The sequence below is a fragment of the Bidens hawaiensis genome, unplaced genomic scaffold (genome assembly GCF_021521415.1).
Source record: "Bidens hawaiensis isolate Kalapana, Puna unplaced genomic scaffold, B.hawaiensis_p1.1 tig00001463_1, whole genome shotgun sequence".
In the NCBI taxonomy this organism is placed as follows: domain Eukaryota; kingdom Viridiplantae; phylum Streptophyta; class Magnoliopsida; order Asterales; family Asteraceae; genus Bidens; species Bidens hawaiensis.
In genome coordinates, this window is record NW_027491083.1 from 1,193,565 (window position 1) to 1,214,623 (window position 21,059).

At 32.6% G+C, this 21,059-nt stretch overlaps 1 protein-coding gene across 4 annotated transcripts; it reads right to left on the minus strand.

The window, feature by feature from the left end:
• Nucleotides 1-4,132, minus strand: LOC143579872 (serine/arginine-rich splicing factor SR34A-like). 4 transcript variants are annotated; one of them, XM_077063057.1, is made up of 13 exons: nt 4,079-4,132; nt 2,825-2,951; nt 2,491-2,556; nt 2,317-2,391; nt 2,103-2,229; nt 1,815-1,861; nt 1,685-1,742; nt 1,339-1,388; nt 1,189-1,245; nt 866-987; nt 722-793; nt 319-379; nt 2-227 (listed from the first exon to the last, which is right to left on the minus strand). In XM_077063057.1, exons 2-13 carry the CDS (start codon nt 2,909-2,911, stop codon nt 213-215), a joined length of 837 nt encoding a protein of 278 aa, XP_076919172.1. In that variant the 5' UTR covers nt 2,912-2,951; nt 4,079-4,132; the 3' UTR covers nt 2-212. The 4 variants fall into 4 exon arrangements, with proteins under 4 accessions (XP_076919183.1, XP_076919172.1, XP_076919168.1 ...); XM_077063053.1 differs by lacking the exon at nt 4,079-4,132 and adding an exon at nt 3,102-3,422; XM_077063068.1 differs by lacking the exon at nt 4,079-4,132 and having other exon boundaries at nt 1-227; nt 2,825-2,947.
• Between the last annotated feature and the right edge of the window lie 16,927 nt (nt 4,133-21,059).

Here is a 21,059-nt window from a genome sequence, read left to right on the forward strand (position 1 = left end):
CAAGCAAAGTCAGGGTTACAAAAATTTGAATCCAACTGAAATGAAAGTAGAAGTTTCTCTCTCAAGTATCACAAACAAACAAACAGACAGTATCACAAACAAAGAGTCTAGAGGTTCAGCCATCTAATTATCAGTCATCAAATAGCTAGCTGCTAAAACATATCAATTCCAATAAAGACTGCCAAAACACAGATAGATAGTTTGTCATTGGCTTAAGGGCTTCGCTCCTGAAACAACATAACGAAAATAGAATTAGATGCAAATAGAAGCAATTTAGTACACACTAAAACATGTACGTAAACATGAAACGCCTTATACTTTGCGTGGAGATTCTGACTTTGACTTTGACCTTGATCTGGACCTTGACCTGGATCTAGCTCTGCAAAAGTTGAACAAGAAAGAAAGGCTGTTGTTAGAAAACTAGAAGTGAGAAAAAGGTGAGAGGGGGTAACGGGTCGGGCTGTACCAGCCGCAAACACAAGATCCAACTATCATTTGAAGTATATGAATAAATATCGTGTTAAACATGATCATAAGAACTACATTATAACAAAAGTAAGCTCCAGTTCTAGTAAAGTGATCTACAATATTGTTGATTATATAGGTTCCTTCAGGTGAGTTATTTAGCTCAACTGATTACAGTAAATGGGTCAAATTACCACAACTACACAGGATACAAATAAAATGCATATGCATATGTGTGTAGGCTAAATTATAATACCTAGGCGGCTTCACAGGAGATGCTGATCTAGATTTTGGTGGCGATTTTGACCCTGGTCGCTCCAAGGATTTGCTTTAAGAAAAAAAAACAACTTTCAAACTCAATAAAAAACAAAATAACCTAAAAAAAATTGTCTGTTCATACCTCTTGCTTCTGCTCCTGCTTCTGCTACGGCTTCTGCTTCGGCTCTGACTTTTGCTCCGGCTCCGGCTTCTGCTCCGGCTCCTACTTGGACTCCTAGAAGGACTCCTATCATACTTCCTTACCTGCACCAATAAGTTTGGTTTGTCTTATCTCAAAAAGGTTGAAATTGAGAGTCAATATTTATAATGAATAAAACCTCAAAAATCTTTTGGTACAAACGCATAGATTATTATTTTAGGTAAACCCTTGTATCAAAATTAATCCATTAATCATGTACATATAAGTTCACACAATGCAAAGCTTAAAAAAGAACAACAAAGTACCTGAATATAAGTTCTTGTCCATGGATTTCTGAACTCAGTGTCATCAAGCTTCCTTATCTAAGCAACAAAAAAACAATTGAACAAACCATACAATTAGTCAAATACATTAAATTTGCAATAGCTATTCAAAACAAAATTTTACAAACTTACAGCATATTTCATGTCATCATAGTTGGTATAGTCAACAAGACCAAATGTCCCTAAATATGAATTTTTGGTTAGAATTAGATTTTCATGGAAAATAAAATGTAAAACATAAAGGTACTATTATGGGTAGGTCATGCACGTTGACTGATTTGAGTATCAGGTCGAAACAGGTTAAGTGATTTTGTATGGGTTAAGTCAGATTGTGTTGACCATAAACAACTTTTATCCAAAAGATTACTGTATCATATACGATTACAAAAGTTAGGTTATTTCTATAATAGTCCAACTATATCAAATAAAATGAGTTAGAAGGTTTTTGGAAATAAAACAGAGTCGTGATAATATATACCTTTGCTATCACGAGAAACTTCAGCAAAACATACATCACCAGCCTTACGCATGTGATCCTGAAATAAAATATTATCCCAGTTATTGATGTCGCAGGAATATAATATAAAACAATGCATTAGACATGTTACCTTAAGATCCTGCCAAGAAGCAGATGATGGTAGCCCTCGAACAATAACTGCACATAGGAAACATAAGGTTGGAAGATATATTATTTTAATAAGAAAACTTTAATCATCTCTAAAACATTTATTTACAAAATTCAAAAAAATGTTGATCAGTCAGCCTGATGCCCTTGACCTGGACATATAAATATTGTTTTGAAATGAACCCACTTTGATCGGTTACCCAACCCGACTGCATGTTGTCACCTCTAAAGTTTATTATTAACTCATAATTTAACATATATATGATCATACCTCGATACTCGGAACGTTGTGAAATGCCATAACGGCCACCGCCGCCGCCACCACGGCCCCGACCGCCACCACTTCCACGGCCATCACCAGAGGATGATTGTCCACGGCCACCATGAGCAAGCTCAACCTGCACCAAAGAGCATATCAAAGGTTTTTAAACTTTTAAAAAGCATGTTTGATCAAAAGTTATAAACTAATTAATATTTTGTATTACCCTCAAGCGGCACCCATCAAAATTATAGCCATCGCGGCCCCTGATTGCATCTTCAGCGTCTCGTGCATTTGCGAACTGCAATTTATATAACATCGAGCAGTCAAAAGTCAAATCTACAGTATTTTATAAAAGCGAAAAGTTTTGAGAAAATGAAATTCAAAATTAGCAAATTACCTCCACAAAGCAATAACAAGGAGGACGAGGTGGAACTTTCAATTCTATGTCCAAGATGCGTCCATACTGCATGAAGCAGAAACCAGCTTTTAACAAAATAAACATAATATCCAGCTTTAACTATGGTGGTTCAAATGCTAAGACAACACTCTTCCGGTTCGAATTTTAACTATGTCAGCAAATCTTAAACAAACTATTATTTGAATATTGATTTTCAACATCTACCATATTCAAATATTAACTCTAATGGAAGGTTTTAAACAAATTAAGCTTAGATATCAACTTGAAAAACATATATAGAGATTTAAAAAAATAGAAGAAAAATGAAACCAACCTTATAGAAAAGATCTTCAACTTCTCTTTCTCTTATATCCAAAGGCAAGTTCCCAACATAAATCATGCGTGAGAAACGGCTACTCATTTTCAGGTCCAAAGAAACAGCTCAGCACACTAGTCCAAAACTGCAAGATATAAACACAACAAAAAATAATCAAAACTCACCAAAAGACACAAGTAATGTCTCCTAGTTTATAACTACTTGTAGTGTGCCTGAGATACATTTTTACTTCCATGTGGTAACTAACAATCAACAAAGCAGAATTAAATCAAACCAAAAAAGCACTCCTCATGAAGAGCTGTGCTTCAAAAGCTCCAAGCCCTATGCAGTCCATGAGGTTCCAAAGCTAAAATATTTGAAATAAAATTCCCGAAATCCTTTAAAATAGCTCAAAAGCGCCAATTTGCTGCACAGCTATACATTTTGGAAACAAATTTTGGGTCCAATTATATTTAAAAAACTCCAACTCCAAACAGAAATCTCCTAATTCTCATTTACATCCTTATGTATGATTCCATAGCTCATACTTGTCCAAGCGGTTGACATCTATCATAAACAAAGCATCTCAGTCATAAGATGATGCAAAATCACCATATATTTAGTCTATTAGCCTCATTCATACTTGTTTTTACTGTTCTCCGGCTATCTGTTCAAGATCCATCCGTAATGTGTTTTAAAGTTTACATAAACTCATGTTGTTTCGTCACTATATGATAACTTGAAAAGTACATAACTTTTTACACCTAATTCGCAGCAAGGCTCAAATAACTATGCATTTGTCTAAAATAAAAAAAAAAGTATTTTCCCTCTCGGATGTTGGTTCTTTCCCTAAAGCTGTAAAATAAAACATTTTAAAAGCAGTACTCAAACTAAGTGAAATGTACAAATATCCAAACACTAATAAAAAGCATAGCATATGGCTTTGAGGCCCGGTAGAATAAAACACTTTAGAAAAACCCTTAGCTCGTATAATCTTACTAATAATATCATACTCCATCTTTCATATATCAAAATATCTGTCAATTGTTATATTAAAAAAACTGCTTATTTTACAGATACATTCTAAACCTAACAGAAGCATAGCATACAATAAATTTATTATACTCCAAATTTCAAAAAACTGAAAATGAAAAAAACATTGCAGATAGATAAATATACAGTCCAGTTGAGGTATCGACTCGAGATAAACAATAAAAATCACTCAATTAATCTTAAAAAAATGAAAATGATATGATGATGAATTGGCCTTACTTTGACGGTGGTGACCAGCTAGGGTTTCTGATGAGGAACGATGGTGCTGTTAATAAAATGGAATAGGAGTAATAGTAAATGATAAATTTGACATTGTTGAAGAAAATCAAATCATTGAAATTAATAATTGTAGTTGTAGATCTGTACCTCGACGGATTGAGCGGAGGAATGGAGGTGTTGGTTCTTTGGTTTGGTTGCACCTACAAAAATACAGGGTTTGCTTTCGGCTTAATGGGCCTGGCCCAATTTCAATCTTCACTGTTTACCCCAATGTTTTAAAAACCGGTTTTTTACTCGTACTGGATTGGGCTAAAAAATGACATAACCGGTTGAACCGGGATTTAAAAAATCCAGAATCAGGTATAACTGGAACCAGTTTTTGGGTATTATTGGGTATAGATCGGTAAGCAGGTTTGAGTTCGGGTTTCAACACTAAAAATCATACCCTATGAGTAGGGTTGGGTCCGCGTTCAGGTTTTTCGGGTTTTCAAAACCAGTTTTCTAATATCTGATTCTGGATTTTTTTTTTCAAAGCTTGATTTTTTGTGCTCATCTACTAGTGTTAATTTTTTCATGTCCCATGAGTATTTAAACAAGTATATTATATAGTACATGGGTTTTTTCATTAATACTAGAAGAATCATAAACAAAATATAATATACATATAAAACGCTATAGTTACATTTCAAAACGTTAGAAATGAAAAACTACAATTACAAGTCAATAATATTATAAGGTGATTTGTCGAGCACTATAATATTTTTGTTATCCATGATGATTTGTTGATTTATATAGGGAAGGTTGCTAAAGTCAGTAGTCAGATCCTACACGATTGACTGGCTAGTTGGGTGTACTCGGAGAGCACTCGGACATGATAAATATCTTTTAAATGGTTATAACATCTTATTAAATTAAAAATTAATCTTACAAATTATTTGATATGAAAATCCTATAAAATAGGGATATACTAAAATTTAATATCCAATTTAAAAAGAAAAAAATATTATTTATAATTAATAAACAATTTTATAATAAAAAAACATAAGCGGGTCATGAGTCACCAAATCTAGATAGCTTTTAAACGGGTTATAACATATCATTTATTTATGAAACTCTTTCATCATCAACCCCTAAGTATATTATTAACTTTCTTACAATAAAGAAAATTAAAATCCAAAAAATAAATATTAAAAAACGAAAAATGTAAAACATCTATTCTCTCAAGCCATCATATTGCTTTATTTGTAAATGAAGGTTTCTCACGCATTTGACCTGAATTCACGGGTAAAGGTCTCACCAAACCCAGATAGCTCTTAAACGGGTTATATCTCATTATATTAAAAATTAATCTCATAAAATATTTAATATGAAAATCCTATAAAATAAGGATATATTAAAAATTAATATCCTATATTATTTAAAAAAAGATATTATTTATAATTAAGAAACAATTTTATAATAAAGAAAATAAAAGGGTAATGGGTATCACCAAACCCAGATAGCTTTTAAACCGGATTATAACATATCATTTATTTGTGAAACCATTTTATCATCAAACCTCAAGTATATTAATTACTAGCTTTCTTACAATAAATAAAATTAAAATCCAAATATACATATATAAATATTAAAAACGAATAATATAAAACGACCTCTGTAATACGGGAGATAAATTCTAGTATACATATAAAACGCTATAGTTACATTTCAAAACGTTAGAAACGAAAAACTACAATTATAAGTCAGTAATATTATAAGGTGATTTGTTGAGCACTGTAATATTTTTGTTATCCATGATGATTTGTTGATTTATATAGGCAAGGTAGCAAAAGTCGGTAGTCAGATCCTAGACGACTGACTGGCTAGTTGGGTGTACTCGGAGAGCACTCAGACATGATAAATATAAAGAAATAATTTTTGGATATTATACACACACACACACACACACACACACACACCTATCTACCTATTCTAATAAAGTAAAATAACTGTGTACACGTGTCAGTTTGTGGTTAAACCTCATAATTTTTTTCCCTCCAAACTAATAACTATCTCATAGATTAATAATTATCACTTTCCTTTTACAGTTCATTTATATTATATCTATAACATGATTAATTTATTCATTTTTCTTTAAACTCTATTTTATTATATATACCATACATTTTTATAAAAATAAATATTCTTATAAATGATAAAAATATGCTTTAAATCTATCCATTTATTTTTTTCAGTTAATCTACTAAACTATATATATGCTGACTTGTTATAATATATATCATTCACTTTCATATATAATAAAGTTTTTCATGGTCAGGTTCTTGGTTTTTTTTTTATCAATAATTGTTTCAAGTTTATTGTGGAACTTAAATTTAATTGTTACGGGTCAAAAGTTGGTAAATAGATTGTGTGGTACAAGTTAACTACATTTGGCTCAAAATTTGTTACGGGTCAAAAAGGGGTAATATGAGTATTTTTAAAAGTTTGAGAGTGCAAGTAGATTTATCATCAAATTTGTTACGGTTTCAAAGTTTTGACTTGAAAATGTCAAACAAAAAAGTTAGAATTTTAAATGTGATTTAGGTTTCGAATTTATTTTCAATGACATTTTTGTAAATAATGAAAAGATTGGGGATTTGGCTAATTGACTCTTTTTCCACAACTATTAAAATTTAAGAAAAGACGGCGAACACTTTCGACATGCTACCTCCAGGCCTATCAATGCTTATGACTTTTATCAAATTTGAAACATTTGTGTCAGCATTGACTTTTCCTTTAATGGTGATTAAAATGTAGTGTGTGAAACATGCCATACAAAATTATGCTCAAGCGAAGTAAAACATTCACAAATTTGAACATGTTAACGTTTATTTTTATGTGTTGTTATTATGGCAAAGTCGAGAAGCCCCCTCAAAATTATAAAAATTATTTTTATGGTGTAGCTCAGAACTATTATTGTCTGAAAAGTCTTTTTTGAAATTGGTTCATAACCAAAATTCTTTCAATTATATAATATGAGAGAATCAAATTTCCAATAAATGGACCGTTCTCAGGTATGTTTTTGCATTTGCGCTATTATTATTTTTATTTTTTATTAAGTTCATTTATTTTTTTGAAAAAAATCATTTTCTGATATAAATAAAGTCAATTTATATAGACATAGTATAGATATAAGCATAGATGTATCCATTTTTACCTGTACAGTATGTACTTATTTGCTTTATTTATAATTTTATTATTTGGGTCATTTCGTGTGTTACACGGGCTCTAAAGCTAGTATTCTAATAAAGTAAAATGATTGTTAACACTTATCATCTTTTGGTTAATTTTCACAATTATTTTCACTCCAAAACTAAGATCTTAATTGACCCTAATATATGTAATAGATTAATAATTATTCACTTTCTTTTTGTACTATATTTATATTATATCTATACAAACAATTAAGTAGCACATAAGGCAGTTCAGATAAACATGTATAGGGTTCTTATCATATGACTAGGACAATTTCTAACGACCTATCTTATAACCTTCGGCTCTTATATCAATCTGTCACACCCCAATCTAAGGCGAAAATGTCGGGACATGATTCGATTGCTAACAGCTGAAAGATACTATCATAATATAAAAGTGACAATATCTATTTAATTATTTTATTTCAAATATACACATAAGTTTACAAATATTACAAAACAGTTCAAATAAGTGATTATAAACATGATTTAACAATTGTCTTTATTAAAACCTATGGTCTTGACTAAATATCCAAACTTCAATTCAAGCAACCTGGATATGCGTAAAAAACAGAGTTTGTCAACATAAAGTTGAGTGAGAATATCACCAGTTTTGATGTCAATATAAATAAGCATAACGTGATAAATGCGGTAAATGTAATCAAACCATAAACAAGTATGTAGCCCGTTGCCAAGCGAATCGGGCGTTGGTCAATAGCATGAGCACCCAATACATGGGAATACGTTGGACCCCTTTGAATATACGAATGAATGAATATTAACACAAGTAAACATGTAACACGTATATTTGATTAAGTCACACACAATTACACGTTTTTTATTGTTTGATATATATATATATATATATATATATCCCCAAAACGTTTATAAAACTTGGTAAAATAGGGGAATGATAAACTCACCTTAGATTATTGACAAACGAATATAAATACGAATAAGCGAGTCGTCCGCTACACGTCAAACGATATAAACAATTCAGAATCTGGAATTTTGAGATAAGATAATATAAGTAAAACGAACTCGTTGACGCTGGAATCAATCCAAACAGACGTTTAGAATTCAAGTTATGTTTGTTTTAAGATTTAAGTGAGCTCGTACTGACTAGAATCCGAACAGCGAGTCGGAAGTCGGGTTTTGGTCAGTAGCCTTAAAATTAAGTTACAAGAATAAAATTCTTCTGGACCGAACGTTGAATCCGACCAAAAGTATGAGAAAACGTTAAGTCAAACTAGTTGACTATTTTGCCCTTTAACGAGTTTTAAATGATTTGACCAGTCAACACCCTTCAACCACTAAAATTGATTGAAGGTTATTGACTAGGGAATGTTTGTATGAACGATTCCTATGTTTATAACTTACCCGGAAAGTGAAAGGATCAACAGAAACGACGAGTCAAAGGTCCATGCATAAGCAAAGTCAAACGAACAAGCATTGTATCTTTAATGAATAAGCAAAAACCGAAGGATTTTATGATGATCAGAGGTAGGTGACGGCTGGGATTAGTGAGTTAGGGTATGAGGAAGTTTGTGGCAGGAGAATTATGATGCGTTTATATAGAGATTATAAAAACGAACCATATTTAGTATATTTACTTGTTTAAGAAACCGAATAAAAGTTTAATGACCAAATCGATGAAATAAACCAAAAGATTATCAGTAATCTAAGGGTATGGACTTGTATTTTAGTTAATATCCTTTTCTTGGACCTTAATTCACTCGATTTATGCCTAAAATAAGCGATTTACATGCTAAAAATGAACTAGGAAACAAAATAACTTAAACGATCTGTGCAGAGGCACCATAGCGCCGCACGGTGGGCCTCGGCCACCCCAACACGTGGTTCTCCGGCCAAATGAGAGGGAATTTTATTTTGTACATGTTTAGTCCTTGTAGTTTGTTATTTGGTCAATATTTGAACATTTTAGGAAATAAATAGAAAATAAACAATATGTAAAGGATAAAGGGCCTAAAGTGAACATTATAAACTTAATTACTTATAAACATTTTATTTTTAATTTGTAATAAAGATCCCAAAATATTCCGGGTTGGGTTAAACGCAAACGAATATGGGTTTAGAAAATCCGAAATGTTACATTGGGCATGAGAAGGATTTAGGGATAAAAGAAAATACGAAAATTATAAAATAATAAATAAACTGAAAAGGCGAAAATACCCCTTACTTAATGTTAAAAAAACTAATAGAGTTAACGATTTGGACGTCAATGGCAAGAAGTGAGAAACGTCAATGGCTCAGTTGCACAAAAAAAGATTTTTGGACCAAAGTCGCATAAGTAACCAAACTTTAGGGACGATTTTGACATTTTACTCTAATTTATCACACCCCAACCTAAGGCGGAAATGCCAGGGTGTGATCCGATTGCTCACAGCTCGAAGATACTATCATAATTATAATTGACAATATCTAATTAATTATTTTATTCAAATATTACACACAATAATCAAATAGAACAAAAGCAATTCAAATAAATAAATATAACAAGTTTAAATTCAAGTTTGTCTTCATTATAACCCTTAGGTCTTTCTAAGCGTTCATACTTCAACTTCAAACAACCTGCATATGCGTAGAAAATGAAGTTTTGTCAACAAATATGTTGAGTGAGATGATCACCAATTTTGACATAACAAATAGTTATATAATAAATAAATAATAAATAACAAGTGTTAAATGCGCAAACCAATCTATGTGGTAATAATCAACCAAACCTTAACAAACCAAAACCAAGTTGTACTCGTGTGCCAATGAATCGTTGCCAAGCGAACCGGGCATTGATACAATGACTAGATTGTCGGTTTACCTTCGCCAAGCAAATCGGGCTCCGGTTACTAAGACGGTCGTATGATCATACTAATGAGAACCCTATACAAGGGGATATGTTGGACCTCTCCGAACGTTATCAAGTAAACAATTAAACATATAGCAATTAGCAAATAGCATTCAATTGATATTCACACAATAATTATGTTTGCGATTTTGAGTATACATATATATATATATAGAATAGAACATATGAGTAAGTACGCATATGTCCCCAAAACGTTAGAAAAACAGTGTATAAAAAGGGGAATGATCAAACTCACCTGATCGAATAAGCCAAACGGGAATATTTACGACAAGAACGATAATCACGCTCTTCGAGAATTACCGACAAGGAACCTAATTAAATAATGTTATAAGTGAATTATAAATACGTATAATGGATTTGGGATTTCGATGTGATTTGAGTTACAATTATGATTGGTCTGTTATGGATTGAACGATTGATCTCTACGGATTATTGTTATCGTTTCATTATAAAAATCATTGTTTAACGTATAATCGAACTTACAAATAATTAGTTTAATAAATATAAGTTGAGATCTATTGTAATAATAATCGTTTAAATATGTAATCATAGTAAAATTTATATCTTAAAATCGTTAACGAATTTCGATGGAAAAAATATAATTAATACTTTTAATACGTTTATTATAGTTTTTTTTTAAATAATACATATGTGTGTGTGTGTGTTTATATATATATATATATATATATGTCCAATAAATAAAAGTAAATTTCATAAAAATACTTTAACAACGAGACGCCTTAATATTAATGTTGGTTATTAATAAAATAATAATGATTTATTATTAATAATAAGATATACATACATACATACATATATATATACACATACACATATAGGATCAGGATCATGTGAGAACTTTTTGGGAATTGAGAACTATGAGAACCATTTTGTGTATTTCCCAGTAATCAACGCACCTCATAAAACTTCCATCATTCTTCTTTGCCGGTGCTCCCGAATGAGGATAGCTAGATCCTATGACATCTTTATCTAATAATTCTTGTAGCTAGCTAAATAATTTTTACATTTCGGAGAATGTCAGACGATAAAGAGTCCTGGGTAATAGGAGTTGTTCCTGGGATTGGGTCAGTTCGGAATTCGACTTATCGGATAGTGGTGTTCTGGGTAGTTCATAAGAAAGACATTGGAGTATTCAAGTACTATAAGGATATCCCATATATGTTTCATCGAGGTTTTTATGGTTACATTTTCCAGAAATGACATACACCCTTGGCGTAAGCGCTTTAATACTTTAAGATGAGACACGAGAGGTGATATTGCACCAAACTTCTCTCCTTGTACCATAATTGCTTCATCATCCAAAAGAGGAATTTTAACTATTTAGTCATCACACACGATATCAGGCTTGTATTTAGCTCACCAATCCATACTGACAATTACATTGATGCTTCCCAACTAGACCGGGAGTAGGTCAATAAAATTGGTTGGTTGTTTAGGATAACAAGATAGTTTTGGAGTATTTGGTTAACAGTTCTAGGTTCACCGTTAGTGAAGTCCATAGTATAAGGATCTATTAGTTCACTAACCGGTACATTCTCTGGGGATAAGAAGTTAGTGGGGATAAGACTTCTATCGGTACATATATCAAATGAAACTGAAGCATATTAGTCAGAATTTACAGATGATTTCTTTTACCACAATTAAGTCTTCCTGTGTTTTATCAAGTCCGATCACTAATCATGGCCTCTCACCGAGTTAGACGTTGATGTTCGTTCTTGGTTTAACTTGGGATAGTTCTTTTTGAAGCGTTTCGTAATTCCACACTCAAAGCGAGCATGAGGGTTTGTCATAGGTTGTGCGCGAATTGATTGCGTTTGGGCTAACTGGGAAGGGTGATGTTAGAAGGGTCTGTTTACAACACTTATAACGGTTCCATAACTACAGGTACAACATCCAACCTTCCTGGTTTTATGACATGCCTTTATTTGACATACCCTTTCGCAATGGTTCATTGTATATGTTTAATTTTGAACTAAAATTAATTGTCGTATTATTTTGAGTTGTAGGATGCGCACGTTTAGATTATTGTATCTCTTGTACCCCTGTTTCGTGATTAGTTCGTTTTATACGAGATAATTTTCCCGGGTTTTCTCAAAACATTATTTCTGACCAAATAAAAAGCTACCACACTTGCTTGTGTCATCGAATTTTTAAAGATTTAGTGGTAAACTGAATTAATTAAAGTTCCTACTTCTGGGGCTACTAACTATGACACCAGTCGAGCCAGATCGTAAAACGGTTCGTGTATTCTAGTTGATCCGCCCTTTCGTTTTCGATTTTGATTTCTCGGTTTTGTGTTTTTAATTTCTAGATTGCGTTCCTTGGACGAAAATGTTTTAATAAAAGGTTTTTAAGTTTTATCCAAGTCATACAGTTGGTTGCCTCTTATTCCCGAATTTGTACAATCGTTATCTATCACATATGTGATGATTAATTCTGGTATTGATAACAGATTTTATCGTCTCGATTCATTTTACTAACCCCTTTACTCTTTTAGCGCCACATAATTTATAGGTTTGCGATGTAATTTGTTTAAATGAGTATTCCCGTTGTGAAGGATCACTGTTTTTATGACTAGTATTCGTGTTCGTAAGAGATTTTTATTGCCAATAGCATTTAGTGGGGGAAATTATTATTATTGGTAGTATCATTAGTGCTCAGTGGGGGAGTATTATTCATGACAATGTTCGTATTTATCATGAAAAATAATATTTGTAACCGTATTAGTACTGGGCGGCGAAATAATATTCGCGGCCGTATTAGTGTTTGGCATTTTATTTGTATTCATTGTTGTATTAATGCCCGGCAGCGAATTGCGCTGCGATTGTCAGAGTTACTATTTGCAGTTGCCGAGCAATCATTTCAGCCACAACTGCCTCAATTCACGTTTTTTTTTTCGGGGCCATTTATAATGATAAACAACTAAACTTCACGTAATAGAATTTTCCCTATAACTTATTGCGCAGGGAATCACATTAACTAACAATCAAGTAATTCAAATAGCAGACACGTATTACACATACCAAATCATGTATCCATGTACTCAGGATAACACATAAATTTAGCCTAACAAGGCCATTGTTTGAATATATATATATATATATATATATATATATATATAAAATTGTCATCCTGTGACAAGTAATTTTAACCCAGTAAGGGTCAATGTTCGTATTTATTAGATTCAAATCGTCTCTCATATCAGCATAGCGCACTACCAAATGCTTGCATGGGGTATCGTAACTATACACAACAGTGTCATACTATCCTTGTCTATCCGAAGCACACATTATAACAATCACGAATAGTTCCCAACTTGTACAACAATTATTCAGATGTAATCCCACCATTGGGTAACTGTTTTATCATGTCTCTCCCGTAAGTAGGCATTTGTTCGTTTTGAGTTTAAACAGTATGTTATAGTCGGGAGGCATTTGTATACTCCCCTTGACCTTTGGGTGTTATTAAGTATAATTACAGAATATTTTTTTCAACAGGTCATTCAGTATACGCATGTTGCTGGGTCTACTAAAAGTGACAATTTATTAATTGGGAGTAAGTATGTTCTTTACAAGCCAAGACACATCATCGGTCTGCAAGCGTGCGGGTTTCCCTTTATAATAAACTGATTGGAGTGACAACAATATGGGAGTGGTTAGGGATACTCATACATAGATGATTTGATGAATTTATTAGTTAAGGAGGGTTCATCAAGGTCGGTGATACTGGTGATGTATAGAGGAATTATTATTTTCATAGTTGATGTATGGTATATGTAGGTGGTCATGGATTATTATATTATTAAAAATTTAATAGGACAGCGGTTATATTTATGATTTGATAAACCATTTTCTTTCCTAAGTATTTTCTTAGAAGTAATGTTTATTTTTAAACAATGGAAGTGGAGAGATTGTTAGAAAACAGTTCAATTTACTGCTAAAAACTGGTATAGGAGATAAAGATTAGGCCCGAATCGAGAAGTGTCGTGTTTCCTTGAGATGGACGTACGTATATCATACCTTCCACGGTTCCTTTTTGGCCCTTGTGTTTACGCTCGGTCTTTTAATCAATCATACAATAAGGTTTAGTTTTGACTCGCTAGAACGTCCTTGCATTCCCGTTTACAGGCAACATTAGTTCTTTACCCGATATGAGGCTACCGATTTCGACATCTTTCGGTTCCACGATTTGTTATAAAAATAATATTTTTCAATAGTAGGAATCAGAGTAGAGAATATTATTACTTAAGGCCAAATAAAATATTTTATTTGTTATAGTCAGGTACAGTATTAATTATGATAAATATAATATTATTTTTAATAAAATACAATTTTAAATTAATATTGATTATAATCAATTATAATATTCGTTACACGGAGACTTAGTATTATCGACAGTACGGTACGTACACGTATTCGTACACCTTGTTTCAAATAAACACGTATGCGTGTTATATATATATATATATATATACATATTCAGCATTACCTTTTATACACATATGTTGCTATTTTTACCTACCCGAACGTTCCGCGACTTCTCCCCGAATTCCCCTGTACAAGCAAGTCTGTTATTATGTTCTGGACCACAATAACTCACTTACCCTACGAGTTCATCCCGACATCCATCAGTATATAATATTAAATTATTATTTAATTATTTTCCCAGAGTTAATCGAGCATACGGTTATATTTTAGGTATATTAAGGGACAACCTAATCCTTTATAACCAATGACTCTGATACCAACTTCTGTCACACCCCGTTAAGCGATTTGCGGAAGCGTAAAACGAAAATGTAACAGGCACCTCTGGTATCAACCACATTGTTTATAAAGAACAATACAAACTAATTTACAATATTTTACATTACATTATTCTATCATTGTTTTACAATCTAGGTGATACAAACTAAATCCAGTTCGTAAGCGACTTTACTTCTTACTAGTACACTTGCTTCAATCACCCAGCATTGATCGCAAGTCAAACACGTAGCACATTGACTTTCTATTCCAATCTAGTACCTGAAAAACATGTTAAAACGGGTCAACTACAACTAGTTGGTGAGTTTCACGAGTTTCAAAAAATCGGTTGTGCGTACAACAATCACAGTTTGTAAATACGCAAGTATGTATGTATGTACGTTCGCAAGTCCGTTTGTTTGTATGTTTATGATGTAATTATGCTAAGCTACAGTGAAGCCTTGATTGTTTATGCTGCGTGCCTCCATTTCCCACGCTCAATCAACCAATGTGCCCCCCTTTCCGCCCACAACATGCCCCGAGTAGCTATGTCTAACACTACATAGCGTGTTTGTATAATTATGGTCATGTGCAAACGGGATAATGTCTTAACAAACCGTGCTGGCCCCGCCTGGGTTTGTCAAACCAATAGTACTATTCACAAGCCACCGGCCCGAAGTTAATCACTGTGTTAGTGGGCACTTTTGTGTATTAGCACTTAGATAATTCCCATAATCAAACAGTTCAGAGTATATATAGATATGTATCAACATGTTTTTCACCCCAAAAGTTCATAAAAGCAGTTTAAAGAGTGGGGTCATGAAACTCACGGTTTAATAGGGATTCAGTAGCGCGACAGTTCAGGTTTTGCTTGGCTCGTAATCACGGGTCCCTATAATTAATATTAATATTAATATTTTAATATTATTATAATCTCAATACTAAATCGGGCTGTATAGCTAGTTTGGATATAGCTGTTACATCCAGAAAGTATCAGCAGGCTTAGATTGTGATGTTGTTCAATGTCTAATACTTAAAACTGAACTTGGCTCAGTTTCCCCGTTTTCCCAGCTGGGCCAAGTTGTTCGTTTATGCGTTCAGAATACAGTTCTAGGGAAGTAAGTTTGGGTAAATGTGTTGGTCGATAAAATGATTGAGTTATAAAGAAAGATCACACATTGGGGTTCCGGATTCGCTACGGGGCCCGTTTCCGTTTATTTGAGGAGAAACGCGCACGATCTATCCAGATTGTCCAGGTTTCTCATAAAAAGGTTCATTTTTACTTAATTAATCCAAAAATATGATTTTTGATCACTCTTGGTGTTCTGATATTCTGGCAGGTTCGTTAATCACGAACGTGCCGGTTTTTATCAGAATTGAATTTGTTTAATTTTCAAATTAGCATAATTAATTAATCTTTAATCATTAAATTATGAAAATTTAGCCACTTATCAAATAAAATATTTATATTTTTATAAAAATATTTCTGGAATTATTTACTGATTTATTAATTATAAAAATTCATTTTATCAGCTATATTTTGCCTGAAAATCGTTCGTTTATACCAAACGATCTCCAAAAATTCCACTAAAATTTCTGAGTGATCATAATCTGTCCCAAAACAACTTGGAAAAATCTCAAACTCTAACAATCTTTCCAAATATCATTTCCGAGCCAAAAACGACTATGGAAATTCAAATAAACGCAAATACATAAAACCTACTTAGATTTTTGAAAATGACCCCAAATTTCATATGTGATCATAATATACCAAATTTGAGTTCCCCACAAAATTTCATAATTTTTTAAGTATTTTAACTATTTTTCCCAAATAAACGTCCCAATTCGGTAATAAATTCACCAAATATTCTCGGTTGGTCGAAAAATTACCAAATTTGAACAGAGACTCAATGAAATGATCCTTGGTGTCCCTGCAAAATTTTATAACCTAACAATATGTACATCACAATCGAATCCTAAACAGCCCGTAATCGAGTGTTTCGGTATTACCTTAGCGATTTCGGTTCGTTTTCGCCTTTCTAATCAAGTTTTCGGGTTCTTGTGCTCCTATGCAAGCCAGACACAGGACCTATATCATAAACCAAGAAAGTTTCATCAACACAACAGCCCCTTAACTTAGGGTTTCGGCTAGTGTATAAAACCAAACTTTTGAACCGTAAAAACGCCGTTTAAACCATATAATCCGTGTTTATGGCCCAAAAAACTATCAAACCAGGTTCCAAACCATGTTTATGATTAAAATATATTTTTGGACCATTTTTAGGATTTTTACATGGTTAGGAATTATTTTTGGCAATTAAACCATGTTTATATGATATTAAACATAATTAAAACATGTTAAAAATGATAAAAATAAGAAAAATACCTAGATTTTTTATGTTTTCATTTGATTCAGCAGGTTTAGGCGTCAAATAGTTACTTAAGGGTAGGGATATGCATTGTTTGCGGATGGAAGACATTTGGGCCAATTTTGGGCCCATTTGGCCCAATACTCTAGATCCACAAGCCCAAACCTGAAAGCCCAATTCCAAATTTATTTCAGGTTCGGTTTTTGACGCAAAAAATATATCGGGTGCGTCAAATAGTGCGAAAACGAGTGTTTTTCGGCTATTTTTGTATAAATTTATAAAAATATAGTATACGTTTATAAAATTCGAAAATATTTTCACAGATCGCTTAAAATATTTCAAGTAAGTGTTTGGTAAGTCTTTTTTGGCTTAACGGATGATACAATGCTTGGTTTGTAACTATCTTTCATTTTTAAATCTATAGTGGGTAGTTAAACGAGCATGTTTTCGTTTAACTTGTTTGCTATCGAACTAAGGCCATAATACTAATATATTAGCTTATATTAAACGTATATCACTTATAGATGGCCCCCGGGATATCTGGGTCATAACCAGACTCGTTCGGTTAATCGTTCGATCGTTACGTAACAAGCGTTTAATCGTTAAATCGGTAACTGTATATTAGGGTGTACCTGGTTTTGGCTCAAATGCCACATTCTCCCCTTGTTAGAAAATTTCGTCCCCGAAATTCGATTATGTCAATTTTACGCTCCTTAGGGACAACCAGGAGTATTTGTTCTTGTTTTCAAATATATATAATTTTCCGTTGAGGCATTTTACCGAACTTTAACCATTGAAATTCTGTTGAGTTGTAACTGTTTGACTTTCCCGCATGTTATTTTTACGGGTTCTTTACAAAATTTAGTTATGGGTGAGTTTCCAAGTGGTACTATCTTCGCCTCGTCAATAAGGCAATTGGTTGTTTTGGCATACAAGAAATTTGTCCGTTGAACTAAAATCGAGAGTGGACTCGATTCTTGAGATAGATTATTCATTATGTTACGTGTTTAATCTTTGAGACAACCTTGTACAGTTCTATGCATGTTGATGCCAACGTATCAGTTTCCTCAACTCGAATAACACTTTTCAAAGGTCAACAATTATTACGTACATCGGTATAGTTCTTTTATTAGTCTTATACGATTTTCAATTTATTTTTGAATCTTTCGAGCCTAATCGGTGGTTTCCGGAATCAAATCAGATTTTGCAATTTAAATGTTGTCAATTTTTAAATTAATAAAGTATCGATTCATGTTCTTGCTCGTATTTACCGTTATAGTGCTGCTCGAATAATATTATGATAACTATTAATATTCGAGGATTAAACCAGTGAAAACGTTGGTCCTAAATTTCTCTAAGGTTCGGTAATTCTTTCAGTGTCTACATAGTTTGTCCAAATCGATCGTTTGTTTGGGAACAACAGGTCATGGTTAAACCGATTTAGTTTCTTAAGTTTGTCAGAACATAAGAGGTGAAATGACTATCTCAGTCAGAAGTAATCGATATAGGCATACCATGTCGAGGTATGATTTGTTACCATGATTGTAGGAATGTCTTTCAGTTGGGGGAGAGTATGCAATTTAATTTAGCTGGCCAATTTAGTGCCCGAACTATACTATGTTCTCGGAATGACCAAGTGTGTTATGAGGATTATTATAATCTATTCCCACTTCTATTGGGAGTTTCCGGTTGTTATAGCATTATTGAGGGTTTTAGATACTTTATTTTAGTTCTCGCACAATTAAGATATTTATCGATATGTGTAGTTACAACTTTCTTCATACCGGTCACCATTAACATTCCTTAATTCCTTGTACATCTTACCGGTTCTTGAATAGTTGGAATATCTAAACTTGTGTACTACGTCCATGACCAAGCCTCGTAAGTTACCAAGATTTAGAATCTAAACTCGGTTTGTTCGAGGTATAGAATTTCTTCTGTTTTCCTTTTTAAAGTTCTTCTCGTCCCCGTACAGGATTTAGTTTTCTAAATATTATACTCTTAGAGTTTTATTTTGGGCTATATGAATAGGCCAGATTATGTTTGCCTAACCAATCGTTTCAAATACCCGTACTTTCCAATGTTTAACTTTATTCCTTCATCTTAAGGCATAGTTTATTTATTTATTTATTTACTTATTTTTCATTTTTTATTTTTTATTTTTATTTTTTTTACAATTGTTCCATACTTCGAGTCAAGGAAAGTGTAATTTTCTTATGTGTTTTTGATTGTTAGGAAGTGTATGTTATAACCTTGTTTCTCTGCATTAGTACACATTCTAATTTTTCTCGGATGTATCACATAGATTACATGATCATCAGTCCCTTCTGGGAGATTTAGCATGGGGTTTGACAAGTTTTTATTTTAACGATGAAAAGTTATTTCTTGTTGTCATTCCCAATCATAAATTCAGTTTTCTTGGGTTGAAAGGGTTAAATGTTGGGGTTAAACTGGAAAGTGTACAATGAAGCACCGATAACACTCAGCTAGTTCCAAAAATTTGGCGAATTTCTTTTGTTGACTATGGCGTTTATCGGTTTTGCTCGGGTGTATGTAAATTCCGTGTCAACTAATAACGTGTTCGAAAAAATCAGATTCCTTGTACCTAAAATTCATACTTGGATAATTCCTTCTGCCTCAACGCCTCCAAGATTGATCATAATTGTTGTTCAGGTTCCTTTTCAGTTTTCGAATACATCAAGAGATTATTATTAATGTTATAATGAATTTTTCGCATGACGGTTTACAACTCGGTTTCGGTGATTCATGAAAACGGCGGGTGTATTAATTGGTCTGAAGGCATAACTAAGGGTTAATAGTGATCATACTGAGCTTGAAACGCTGTTTTAGAAACACCTTCCTCTTGGATCTTATATTGAAGATGGCTGGATCGGAGGTTGATTTTTGAGAAGTAATTCGCTCCCTGTAGTTGATTGATCAAATCGTCGCATCATGAGAGGGGATATTATTATCTATTTTTTTATAGCAATTTTATGTATTTCCCAGTAATCAACGCACCTCATAAAACTTCCATCATTCTTCTTTACAAACAACGCGGGTGCTCCCGAATGAGGAGAGCTAGATCCTATGACATCTTTATCTAATAATTCTTGTAGCTAGCTAAATAATTTTTACATTTCGGAGAATGTCAGACGATAAAGAGTCCTGGGTAATAGGAGTTGTTACTGGGATTGGGTCAGTTCAGAATTTGACTTGTCGGATAGTGGTGTTCCGGATAGCTAGACCCTATGACATCTTTATCTAATAATTCTTGTAGCTAGCTAAATAATTATAGTTTTTTTTTAATAATACATTTGTGTGTGTGTGTGTGTGTGTATGTCTAATAAATATAAGTAAATCATAAAAATACTTTAACAACGAGAAGCCTTTATATTAATGTCGGTTATTAATAAAATAATAATGATTTATTATTAATAATAAGATATACATACATATATATATATATACACACACATATAGGATCAGGATCATGTGAGAACTTTTTAGGAATTAAGAACTATGAGAACCATTTTGGACCACAAAAAAACCCAAAAATAAAAAAAAATCATAAAACAAAAAAAATACAAAATTAAAAAAAGTAAAAAAACAAAAGTTCTTATTTATCATCCCGGTTTCTTAAAAAAATAATAACCTGTAAAAAGAAAAATTTCTCGGTTTAGCTAAATTATACATATATGTATAATATGTACATATATGTACACAAATGTTTTTTTC

Excerpts from the sequence above, each read along its gene's own strand:
- LOC143579872 (XM_077063068.1), bottom strand. The coding sequence starts at position 2,911 with ATGAGTAGCCGTTTCTCACGCATGATTTATGTTGGGAACTTGCCTTTG. Across the intron at positions 2,392-2,490 it reads CTTGTTATTGCTTTGTGGAG|TTCGCAAATGCACGAGACGC; the intron begins GTAATTTGCTAA and ends TATAAATTGCAG. Across the intron at positions 1,862-2,102 it reads ACAACGTTCCGAGTATCGAG|TTATTGTTCGAGGGCTACCA; the intron begins GTATGATCATAT and ends TCCTATGTGCAG.